This window comes from Homarus americanus, unplaced genomic scaffold (genome assembly GCF_018991925.1).
Source record: "Homarus americanus isolate GMGI-L3 unplaced genomic scaffold, GMGI_Hamer_2.0 scaffold27457, whole genome shotgun sequence".
NCBI classification, from domain to species: Eukaryota; Metazoa; Arthropoda; class Malacostraca; order Decapoda; family Nephropidae; genus Homarus; species Homarus americanus.
In genome coordinates, this window is record NW_024731296.1 from 437,941 (window position 1) to 450,935 (window position 12,995).

Here is a 12,995-nt window from a genome sequence, read left to right on the forward strand (position 1 = left end):
GGAATGGTCGAAGGAATGGCTGCTGAGATTCAATGTCACGAAGTGTAAGAGGATGCACCTGGGGCGTACCAACGGTAAGGAGGCGTACCATATGTCCCAACGGGATGAAGAAAATGTACTAGTTGAGACTGTGTGTGAGAAGGACCTAGGGGGTGTATGTTGACAATGAGCTGAAGTTCTCGGGCCATTGTGAGAAGAAGGTAAATCAGGCAAATAAATTATTGGGTCTTATAAGAAGGTCGTTCAGATATCTAGACGGTCCGTCCCTCGTGACGATCTTCAGGAGTGAAGTGCTTCCCCATCTGGAGTACTGTCACCCCATCTGGTCCCCGAGATATGCTAGGGACTGTCAGTTGGTTGAAAATGTTCAAAGGAGGGCCACCAAGCTGGTGCCTGCACTTCAGCATCTCAGCTACCCTGCGAGATTGGAGCGCCTGAACTTGCCTAGCTTATACTACAGACGGGCAAGGGGGGACCTAGTTGAGGTTTATAAGCATCTCAGGGGGCACTACTCAGTTGAGTGTCCTTACTTGGAGCTGGCGGACGCTCGCCATTAAGGGTCCATTGGATTTGGATCTGGTAAATGAAAACCAAACCTTTGGGTATATATCTGCTTTTTGCAAGAATGAACCATTGAGTGATGCTGAAGAACAACACAATTATTTCTAAACCACAGTGGACTAAAATTAAACCTAGTTCAATTTTGGTTTGTTTGTACACCACTACACTGCCCAGTATTTGCCAGAACCATGTAAGCAACAGAGTCAGTGATGTATATACAATACTGTACTTGCTTCATCACGAGTGATTTTTTTTAATTTTGCAAAAATTAGTCCAAAAGTATCATTAAAAATTACCCAAAAGAAAGTGTGCATTTTTACACTGGTGTTATCTTATATGTGTATAATCACAATGCATCAACACATTTTAATTGTTCCATTGTTCGTTTGGAGAGCATTTGATGTCCCAGGCCAGATTCAGTCAAACCCTTTGAAGCCCACCTGGCTGCAGGCCTGTAGCTACTGCAACATATGTTTTTTGCTATACAGGTAATGAAGCTATTGACAAAGGGCAACAAAGAGAGGACCTGCGAACCTACTGCTGCCAACAAGACTTCCTCCCGTAGCCATGCCCTCCTCCAGGTCAGTTAATATTTTGTTTGGCTAATGCCAGGCAAAATTGTCTGCGACATCATACCTAGAAGACAGCTAGTGTATTAAGATGACCTGTGGGACAGCTGACCTGGAACATAGCTAGTGTACAGTATTAAGGTGGTATGGAGGATAGGTAATGTATTAAGCTGACCTGGAAATTGTTAGTGTAATATGCAGACCTGGAGGATCGTTAATGTTTTACCACAAGCTGCCCTAAAAGACGGCTAATGTACAGTACTAGTTTGACCCTAAGTACAGCTTGTGTATTAAACTGAATTGGAGGACAGCTTGTGTATTTAGTTAACCTAAAGGATAATTAGCATTATTCATTACTTTTATTTTTATTTTTATCCTCTTTGCCACTGATCGGCTCGTTAGCTGCTTGGGCGGTTGGTCACGTCTAGCGAGCCAATCGGTGGCAAAGAGAATAAAAGTAAAGGTAAAAGTAATGAATAATGCTGGTTACCCTTTAGGTTAGCGACATCATACCTGGAAGACAGCTAGTGTATTAAGATGACCTGTGGGACAGCTGACCTGGAACATAGCTAGTGTACAGTATTAAGGTGGCACAGGTTATGTCAATACACTAGCTGTCCTCCAAGGCAGCATAATATTGTACACTGTCTCCAGATGAGGTCATGGCTTCAACAGTACAATACTCTTTCAGATCAGGTGACCAGCTGTCCTCCTAGAAAGTTTTCTAAAGATTTCAAAATAGTTTGAGTGATATGGAACATTTTAACTAATGATTATATGTTACAATAAAATAATGATCCCAATATATTTAATATTAATTACCAGTACTGTGCAAAACTAGTAAAATATAATTTGGGTAATTTGAAAATATGCTACAAGATACTTATTGTGAATGACTGGAGTACTAACTTCTTTTACATATCGCCATAATATTGTTTCATTAAATTTGTATCCAAGTCTGAAAACCATGAAACCAAAATTTCTATTAACACAGTACATGTACTGTATTATTATTCCATTAATATATTTGAAGGAGAACTCTGATGTATGTCCATCAATTCTTGTAATATCTACACGAGTTGCATATTTTGTATTGCCTACATTGTAGTACAGTAAATTACTTGTATTTTTAAACATTATCATTAATTTGTAATTTCCAATGAATGGTGAGAGTAATATCACCTACTAATGGTTACATTTGCCTGTGTTTCGTGTCTTATGTATGCGACAGGTAAATGTACGACGGTCAGAACTAAAGGGGGAGAGTGAGGAGATTAAGCAAGGACGGCTGTTCATGGTAGATCTTGCTGGTTCAGAGCGTGCCAAACAAACTCAGGTTAGTGGAACTCTCATCTTACATGATGATTTTACATTTATAATGAGTTCTGTTTTCTGGTGTAACACTGACAAATAATGCTTTTATTCCTTAATTTAATTTTTTGGAGTTTGCTGCCCTACAAAGTGAATAGTGACATAACATATCTTTATTTTTATTAGACATTACCTGTCTTTGAATTTGTTAAGAGAAGAAGTTTGCATCACTATTTCTTCTCATTATAGAATAAGGGCAAGCGACTACGGGAGGGAGCCCACATCAACCGTTCACTCCTGGCCTTAGGGAACTGCATCAATGCCTTAGCTGAAGGACGTGCCAAGTATGTTAACTACCGGGACTCTAAACTGACACGTCTTCTTAAGGTAAAGAATATTAACAAGTATATTCCGTAATTTGTTTTGTCGTGCACTGTTTTTGGACTTCATATTTCCCTGTAGATGCCCTTTTTATGGAAACTGTACCTTTACTGCAAGACAAAAGAAAGAATATTTATTTCTGCTATATTTATCAGGATGCACTGTCAGGAAACTGTCGGACAGTGATGGTAGCACATGTGTCTCCTTGTCATCAGCACCGTGAAGAAACCCGCAACACTCTCATATATGCTGACAGAGCAAAAAATATTTCAAAACAGGTGAGGAGCATGCAGTTTATTTAATTGAAATTTCCCTTTTTGTTGTCTCTGTACAGTTTACCATGCTCTCAAACAATTGTACAGCAACTTTGTGATAAATTAATATTTTTTGTAGCCTGCACAAAATAATACTGTACTGTATAGTAAGTGACAAGACTAATGTTGATAATTAGTTTTCCAAACAATCCTGTTGATTATATTGATGAAATAGGAAGTTTTCAATGTTTTTTGTTTGTTTTTTATTCAAATACAGGAATAACATGAGATTCAAAATATGTCACAGTACATTACAGTACTTGTACAGTACAGTAGTATGTACAGATGTTTGTATATTAGGTCTATACCAATAATTTTGTGGTACTATACAGTCAACAACAAAATTTTCTGCACCTTTATGGTGTTATACAATATGAAACACTGGAGCAAGAATTCTGAACCAAATGAACATGGCCTCAGTCAGTGATTGTTGTGAAGGCTGTCAGACTCAGGGGCGCAGAAAATTTTGTTGTTAACTGTACATGAATAATAAGGTGATTGTATTATTCAAAGACTGCTTAATAATACATAATTAATTAAAAGGTGATTAAATTTTTCGAGGAATACAGTACAGTACAGTATTTAAATTTCTTTTTTGGATAAATTGATTCTTTAAATAAAAAAAAATATTGCTCTCAAACATTGTACCACAGTGTTTACACAGAAATGGTATTTTCGATATTAAAGGAAGTAGTGATAGTTTATTAACAATATGTTTTTAATAGAAAAGGAATCATGTAATCTCTGTGTTCTGACATTATTTAATTAAGTACAATACCCTTTTTCCATCCTGGTGTACTTTTGTATTGGACATGAGTTTTTTCCCTACAGGTGCGGTCTAATGTGCTAGATGTTTCATATCATGTGTCACAATACCAGACAATCATCAGTGAGTTAAAAGAGGAAATTGATCGCCTAAAGGGTAAAATTAATGAGGGTGTCACTGAACAGAGCACAGAGGGGCTCACACCGCAGGAGATAGAGGAGGAACGACAGAAGAATGCTGAGAAACTCAAGAGGCTGAAGAATGAACTGCTCGACTATTTCCGTGAACAGATGTCACTTAGGCAAGTGTTGTTGGCAAAGGAAAACTCTATTGTACTTGTAATTAAGAAAAAACACGAGGGTTTTCTGTTGTAATGTCCAAAAGTAAATACAGTATGTGATATCTGCATTAGCTGGAAAAATTGGTGCAAAGCACTTTCGGGAATGAGAGATTTCCGGGTAATGATACAACTTTCTCAAAGCTGGAAAAAATCCCTCATCCCTGGAATTTTCTGGGTAATGAAAAAATGTTCTCAGAAGTTCCACAAATTGCCCATTACATCATCTCTCGAACCCGGAAAAATATCCCCCATCCCTGGAATTTTCCGTATGGTACTGGAAAATTCTTCTTGGAATTTACGGAAAATGCACTTGATTTTCATATCTCAAACCCGGAAAAAAAGCCTTTTTTTTTTCTTCTAAAAACCAGTTTTTGTGATAAAGTCCAGAATGTGATGTCAAACTCCCCCATCCCTGGAATTTTCCGGGTATTGGGAAAATTTTCTCAGAATTTTGGGGAAAATTTGCCCCCTATCAGAGAGTTCCGGGTTTGAGGGATTCCAGCTAACGGAGATATTACTGTATACTGTACTGTGAACTGTCAAAGGTTTGTAAAATTCACTTTTGTAATATGTATGCAGTTCAGCCATTTTAATTAAAAAAAATTAGTATTGCTTTTCAACGAGAGAATTACCCCGGTAATACCTGCACTGTAAACATTGTGTTCACAAAAATTTTAAGTAGGTCTACAATAATGATAGCAATAGTTCAGATTTGCCAGTATTGTATAGATAACACCATGTATAGCTGACGTCACATTCGAGCTATATCACAAAAACTGGTTTTTAGAAAAAAAACGGCTTTCTCGGTAAAATCCCAAATTTATGTAGTAATATTCTACAAAAAATGACAGTTTTATTGAGTAAAAATGACTGGCTGAGAAGATTTGAATTTAGTGTTTTGTAGCTATTCCCATAAAGAAAGGTATCAGGAGATTTTTTACAGTACTATAACCATAATTTTACTAAGTTTTCTTCAATCACTTAGGTTTCCCCCATTGAGTGGTAGGGGTTTTTCTCAACTTAATAAAATCGTCTTGTGGTTGCCACAATAAAACACTATACTTTTGCATGACACTGCTTCTTAAAGAGTTAATACAGTAAATTAATGTATGTTGATTTTAGTTTAATTGTTATCTTTATAAACTGACCAGGTCTGGTGTCAACACCTCAGCCTTTTCTGATGGATGAAGCACGGAAAAAAAATTATTTTTTTTGTTCAATCCCAGAATCCCAAGCTACTTTATAATGATGAGATTTTACTGTATGTATAATGAACATCTGTCCTGAACTGAGTACTTTGTGATTGTGTATCTTTATTTTAACAGAAATAAGCTTATGGATATTGACAGCAACATATTAGCGTTATCTATGGAATTTGAGAGACAGAACCTAGTTGTGAATGAATGGGAAACTGAGAAGGCAAGACGAGCCAGAGGTCGCTCAGAGCCAATGGAAGGGCCTGATGGTGAGGAAATAATTGACATGGACACTGATAAAGAAAGAGGTAAGGTAACTTCATATTGGACTGAAAATTAATTGCTGAATAAGACATACAAGTATTTTATAACATACCCGGTGCTTAAAGTATATCTTGTACACTAAGGTTGGTACAACATTTGTATTGATCTGATTTAATAATATGAAATTAAGAGATACAGTACATTGTTCTAGAGGAAGTATAAAAGTAAAGACACCTTAGTACCATATGAATATGAAAGTGGAGACATTTTTATACGTACTTGTTGAGTCCATATTTCTAAAGTAAGTGTGTTATGAAACTGATATTTCACACCCATTTAACCTTTTAATGAAATTTACATACATTTTTTCAATCACACAGATGATGACAGTGATGATGATGAGCCAGAAGAAGTATCCCAAGCATGGGAGGACCTGATGTATCTGCAGAAGGAGCAACAGAGGTACACAGAGATGCGGGAGAAGGTGGAACAGGAAATGATTGAGGTCAGGAATCAAGCCAAGGAAATGGAGGAGGTAAATTTGCAAGTTGAGAGGATAATATACAGTATGGTGTTAATTTAGTGGGCATAATGGTGCAATGTATATTACTCACAAAAGTATTTTGTGTGATGGAGTTGCAGCATTTCTTTGCTTCTCCTTATTTGTACTGCTAAAAGCTCAGGAGAAATTTTGTAAAGAATTAAAGACTGCAAAGGTATCTTACAATTTTTTTTATGTGGTATGGTTTTGATTTTTATTATGAAATAGATTATATTTTATTTTCTGTTTTTATTTTAGTCATGATTTCCAGTAATCTTTCCCTCAGTTTATTTAAGTACCCTGTACAGTACTTATACTGTACAGTGCAACATATTACTGTACTGTATTAGTAAGGGGCGAGATATAGTACGTACATAAATTGATTACTGGTATGCAGTAAAATATATTATATTTTACTGCATACCTCTAACCCCTCACACTATTCATACTCAATTTCTGCCCCCTTATGGTCTTCTGATCACAATCTTATTTCTATTAAATCAAACTGGGCACAACCACCTCCCCCACCCCCCTCTAAATGCCAACCATGGCATTAATTGGAGGGCAAACTGGCAATCCTTGGGAGAATTCTTCTCCGACTTTCCTTGGGATGAATGTGCCTTTTCCACTCGGGATGCTTCGGTATGTGCTGACAGCATTGCTGGAGTTATACAGGGTGGTGTGAGTGCAATTATCTCATCTTCTACCAAAACTTTCACTTTACAATCGTTGTTTGAGTGCTCCTGTTCTCTTGCATGTAGGGAGAGAGATAGGGTGTATCAAGTTATGAAACTATCTCCTCCTATTACCCACTCCTCTTTCATTACTTCTAGGAATCATTGTAACACTATTCTTCATAGGGCCAAGCGGAATTTTATGAAAAGAAAGACCGCTGTCCTGACTAACTCTTCCAGTAAATCCTTCTGGTCCTCATCCAAAATCATCTGTAATAACTTCTGCACTCCTTCTTTTGCTCCTCACCTCTGACCTGATAACTCAATAGCCAACTCTCCCCCTGATAAAACCAATCTCTTAGGCACCTTATTCTCCTCTAACTCCACCTTAGATGATTCCAGCTCTATCCCTCTTACTCCTGCTCCTCCTACTGAACCTGTGCACTTATCTATAATCTCCACTCGTAGGGTTGCTGGTGGGTTATCCAGGTTGGATGTGAGTAAGGCGCATGGACCAGATGGAATACCCCTTCGTGTTCTGAGGGAGTGTGCTGAAGTTTTGGCCCCTGTGCTTGTGATCCTTTTTCGCCTTTTCCTCAAAACCCCAACTTTTCCTTCTTCTTGTAAGCGTACCTTGGTTCATCCCATCCCAAAAAAGGGCGACCATTCTAATCCCGCTAACTATCACCCCATTGCCCTAACTTCATCCCTCTCTAAGATTTTCGAAACTATCTTAAACTCACACTTTCTCCATCACCTTAAACGCTTTTCTCTTTTGTCGGATCACCAGTATGGCTTTTGCCAGGCGAGATCTTCTGGTGATCTGTTCTTCTACTGCACCCATCTTTGGTCATCCTCTCTTAGGGATTATGGGGAAACTTTCATCATGGCCCTCGACATCTCCAAAGCATTTGACAGGGTATGGCACTAGTATTTGCTTTCTAGACTTCCTTCTTATGGTTTCTCTCCCCCACTTTGTTCTCTAATTTTTAGCTTCCATGGCAGTTGTTGTCGACCTCTCGCTCTTTCTCTACCAATGGTGGTGTCCCACAGAGTTCTGTTCTTTCACCTACTCTCTTCCTTCTTTTTATCAACGATTTACTTCACACTACGACTGATTCTATCCATTCTTATGCTGATGATTCGACTCTTCAATCTTCTTCACATTTTTCCCTTCCTCCTAATTCTCAAACTAGATCTGTTTCTAGAGCTGATATCATTTCATCTATCAATGCAGATCTGTGCAGCATCTCCAAATGGTGAGGTAGAAACTTGGTTAAATTCAATATTAATAAAAAACTCAGTATTTACCATTTACACTTTCCAGATTAGATGATCTTGCACCAATCACATTTCAGGATACAATTATTCTGCCAAGTTCTAGAATAGATATGCTAGGTCTCACCATTTCCTCTAATTTGTCATGGAAGCTACACATCTACAACATTGCTAAAGCTGCCTCCCGAAAGCTGGGAATGTACACAGATGCCATAGCTACTTCACTCCTGAGCAGTTCCTTCAAGTTTACAGTATAAGGGATTCATTTGTCCTAACTCGGAGTACTGCTCTCATATCTGGGGTGGCTCTTCTTCTGTCCAACGGTTAGATAGGGTGGAATCAAAGGCATTTCATCTTATTGACTCCCCTCCTTTAGTTGATAACTTTCTTCCCTTTCTCTTCGGAGCAATGTTGCTTTACTCTCTCTCTCTTACAGGTACTTTAACGGGCAATGTTCTGTGGATTTGGCATCCTGTGTACCATCAGCAAGGCCGTGGGCTCGTAACACACGTCTTGCTCGTGGTGCCCACAGTTTCTCTCTGTGGCTGTCGGTCACACTAGAGTGACCCGTTATAGTACATCTTTCTTTCCTCACACAGCCAAAATGTGGAATGCTCTGCCGTCTTCTGTGTTTCCATACTCATGCAATCTCTCTCACTTTAAAAAGGTGTTTTTCCGGCATATTCGTGGTGTAGATTAATATACATAATCTTTTTCTTCTCTACAGTATTTTTAATGTTTTTTTACTCTTATTTTTTTATGGGCTATTCCCTATAAAAAAAAAATCAATCCTATGTAGTGGTACACAGTACAGTATTGTATATAAATTGTATACAAATGCATCCAGTTAACTTGTGGTTCAAGTTCAAAGTTTTGCCCAATATTTTTATTTGATTTCTTGCTTAGTTTGCTATATTAAGGAAATTAATCCTCCTGCAGGTTGTATCTTGTATCTTAGGATATAAATGTTCTTAAAGCTACAATTTATCCATAACTCATTAATTACTCTAGCACTAAGATTGTTATATGCCCTGTCCTAAGAAATCTTTGTTATTTCACCAGATTTCATCTTTTGTTCACAGTCTAAATCATACATACAATACTGCATGAGAAATAATTGTGATGCAAGCTGTGGCCTCCTCATATGGTGTATATGGTGGGATAATTTTTTCATTTGCTCATAGTTAATTTTTAATCAAGTTTTATGGGAACTGTTGATATATTTTATTTATAAATTCAAGTGTGCAAAATTAAAGATGGAAGTAACTGCTAAGGCCAAAAAAATATGAGTGAAAGATGTAGAGGGAAGTTGATATCATAAGAAAATGTACAAAAGATGTTATTAGAACTGTATTTGTAAAGGGGAAAGAGAGATAAATGAGAGGAGTGAGGCAAGAGTGAGTGAGAGTGAATTCTGAGGAAGAGGTAAGACTGTTTGCAAAGTATGTGTGCAAATATAGATAAATTAATAACAGTTGAAAACGATCTTGCACTGCATTTACAAAACATTCATAAGCTATTTAAGTAAGTGTTTTACCCCAAGTTATCTTTTCTGATACTGTAGTTACCTTATACATTGCCAATAGAACAGCACAGATATTCTTTAGGTTGAATATTGGTTGTCTTCGGTCACTCGTCAATGCAGCACTACAGTACTATTCAAGAAGCCTGAGGTGTAAAGCATGAATGTCCTTCATTTAGCTTTCAGTTTTGAGCTGGTTTGGTCCTTCAATTTAGGTCTCTCTACACTAGTACCTTACTAAATTGTTAGATATTGATAAATTCAGTTCCATCTTTATTCTTCCTCAGTACATCTATTGAATTCTCTGTCCTGTACATCCACCTTTCTTTCCTATGCCCCTGTCTCTCATGCTCCCACTACATTAGGTGTTCTGTTTGTAATCACATTTACAATTGCAAGAAGCACCCACATTCTTTTCATAATTTTTTAGCTTTATTTTGTATGATGTAATATGCAGGCAACTTCTTCACATGCTAACTTTCGACAATCACGGAATGTTGCTCGTTGATCTTTATCAATACAGCATGGAGATATGCTTGTTAACTACATTCATCACCTGTTTCTTTTCAAGTGTTGGAAGGTATCTTATGTTTTATAAAAAAAAAAATTCATTCAAAGTTATTCTGACAGCACTTCTTTCATGTATCCCCACACAGCTGTTAACAAAACGTAAAAGATGCAGAAAGCGATTGAAACGTTGCCGAAAGCTCCTCAAAAAATGGCATGAGGTAGGAAACGGTATTTAGCCACCATCTGCTGAGGCTACACCAGTAGAGTTGGTCCATTGATTATCCTTTAATCCAGAAAGTAATGCACCATTTCAAAATTTCTTCAACGTGGCCGCATTAAATTTTTTACATGACCATGTCTGTGTGTCTTTGTGAATATATTTAGAAGTGGTGAGCTACCACTAGCTATGCTTGATGCACTCATTTTTTTTTGTTTTAGAAGCTCCAAACTTGCTTTGATGTTTGCCAGTGGAGAAAGTGTCTTTTTTTCCTGCTTGCATTCATTTGATTAGATGATTACCCATCCATATTTAGTTCTAATTGAATACTGTACTTCAGAAGTTTTGTAGGGCTTAACACAATTTTGAATATGCTGGTGTAGCCAAAGCATGATCGTCAGTTGAGGTGTCGGGTAGTTTGTAGTGTCATGGATGTCTTCTGTCTCAGTCAACATTCTGGTGATGGTCCTTCAACCTTATTTGTACTGTATTAAAATCCTTCCTTTCCTTCTTCCTTGCTGCAACCTTGTGTGTTTTTAGCCCTTAAACTTTGTCCTCAGTTGTAGAGTGCTCCACTTACCAGCAGTTACAATGTGTATATATATATATATATATATATATATATATATATATATATATATATATATATATATATATATATATATATATATATATATATATATATATATATATATATATATATATATATATATATATTAAGCATATACTGTACAGTACCCTTGGTATCATAAACACAGTTAACATAAATCCAAATAGAGCCTTTGCAGTACTGTACTGTATACAGTATGTTATCAGTGTTTCAGAAGTGCATCAGTTGTCTTGCTTGTATATCCAGCCTTTTGTATTGTGGGTCGGGTTTCCTTGGGCTGTCTGTTAATATACTGGATACTTTCTTTGCTTGGTTACCAAAATTGTTGATAATTTTTTTGTTACTTGCAACTAGTTTTGCCTGAGATTAAAGCTGCATCATAAGAATGAAATGGATGCCCTTTGAACAAGAGATAAGCTGGAATAGGCACTGTCCTCATTGATGTAGTGTTGTTGAATATATTAGTGACAAATTACTTGCCATGTTCTGTGTGATTTGTGTAACCTTTCTGGTAATTTACAAAATTTTAGTTACTGTGTAAATTTTTGTAAAATTTTGTCAACATTTGCTTCTTCAGAAGCCCCTGAGACTAAAGACAAAGCTTTTGTTGCATTACTGCTCCATACAAATTTGTTTAGGAGTTTAGATGTAAATTATACCAATTTTTCAGCATAAACTGCAGAATTATGCTAAAAGTGTACATACTTACATAGGTACTGTAGACAAATAAATTTTTTTACATTTGTTTATAAGTGCAGTAGTGTTACATATACCCAATTAGATTTTCAAGCATTTTGATGGAGTTTTGCTTTAAAAAAATATATACTGTACGTACTTGTGTATCCATTTTTGGCCTTTACCACATTACAGCTGGGGCATACTATGTATAGTCAGCCACAGATACATCGACCATCACAATTTTACCTGGCAATACTTGGTAAAGTGAGACTATATGTAATGGGGTTTGTGATTGGTGGATCTATTTTCGGCTGTATCACTGTCAGGATAATTATTAAACAATCTAAAGGTATAATTTTTATAATAATAAACTATTCCTCATTATTTAAGATCATGAAAAGTTTCTAAATGTTCATATATTTGCATAAATAATTAAGAAATTAGATTAATGAATTGGCAACTAAACTTCAACCCGGCCTGCCACAAGATTCTCATATCGAATTTCTTCATTATTTAATCAAATATATGAACATTTAGAAATTTTTCATGATCTTAAATAACGGCGAATAGTTAATTATTATAAAAATAGATCCACCAGTCACAGTCCCCATTACATACAGCATTACTTTACCAAGTATTTCCAGGTAAAATTTCGAGTACAATAGCTAGGGTGGGGGTTGATGCATCTTTGGCTGATTGTACGTTTTAACAGATGACTCTACGTTTATGCTATTATTTTTATCTTCGTGCTGTATACTTTTTGTAGGTATCCCCTGAAAAACCCATTGCAACTCAAAACATCATAAATCAGGTTCAATTTAACATGGGGTTCAATGGGATACATTCTCAACCAGTCTGACACCCACAGGTTTCACCAAAAATAAAATTCTTGCAATAATAATATACATAAAATACAATTAAACAACAAAAACCACATCATTAAGAACAAATCTGGTCGTCATCACATGTCTCCTTCGAGGCTAAGGGGACTCTTGTAGGTGGAGTAGAGACGTCACTCTGACTCCCACACAGCTTCTGGGTAGTCAAGCTTCACCTTAAGAGACATGGTTTTCCTTGGTGCCTTGGTCTTCCCAGACATTTTTAAATTTAAACTGCTCACTTCACAGTCACAAACACAGAGTGAAAGCATTTGTCACAAAAACAGTGCAAAAGCACTTGTCACAAAAACAGAACAAAAGCACTTGTCACAAAAACAGAGTGAACAATGATAATGTGAAAACAATGACAGCAGCCAACACTACT

The 12,995-nt window shown here is 36.7% G+C and overlaps 1 protein-coding gene across 6 annotated transcripts in view; it reads left to right on the forward strand.

Annotated features, from left to right (window-relative positions):
• The window catches only part of LOC121867585 (kinesin-like protein KIF19), a gene marked incomplete at its 3' end in the record, with an annotated part of 121,868 nt that overhangs the window by 62,636 nt on the left and 46,237 nt on the right, over nt 1-12,995 (forward strand). For 4 of the 6 annotated variants that reach the window (XM_042367606.1, XM_042367607.1, XM_042367608.1 and 1 more), the window contains 8 exon segments: nt 1,050-1,142; nt 2,362-2,466; nt 2,691-2,828; nt 2,978-3,100; nt 3,968-4,203; nt 5,568-5,746; nt 6,083-6,237; nt 10,374-10,445. In XM_042367606.1, coding sequence (XP_042223540.1) covers nt 1,050-1,142; nt 2,362-2,466; nt 2,691-2,828; nt 2,978-3,100; nt 3,968-4,203; nt 5,568-5,746; nt 6,083-6,237; nt 10,374-10,445 — 1,101 coding nt within the window. 6 annotated transcript variants of the gene reach the window in all.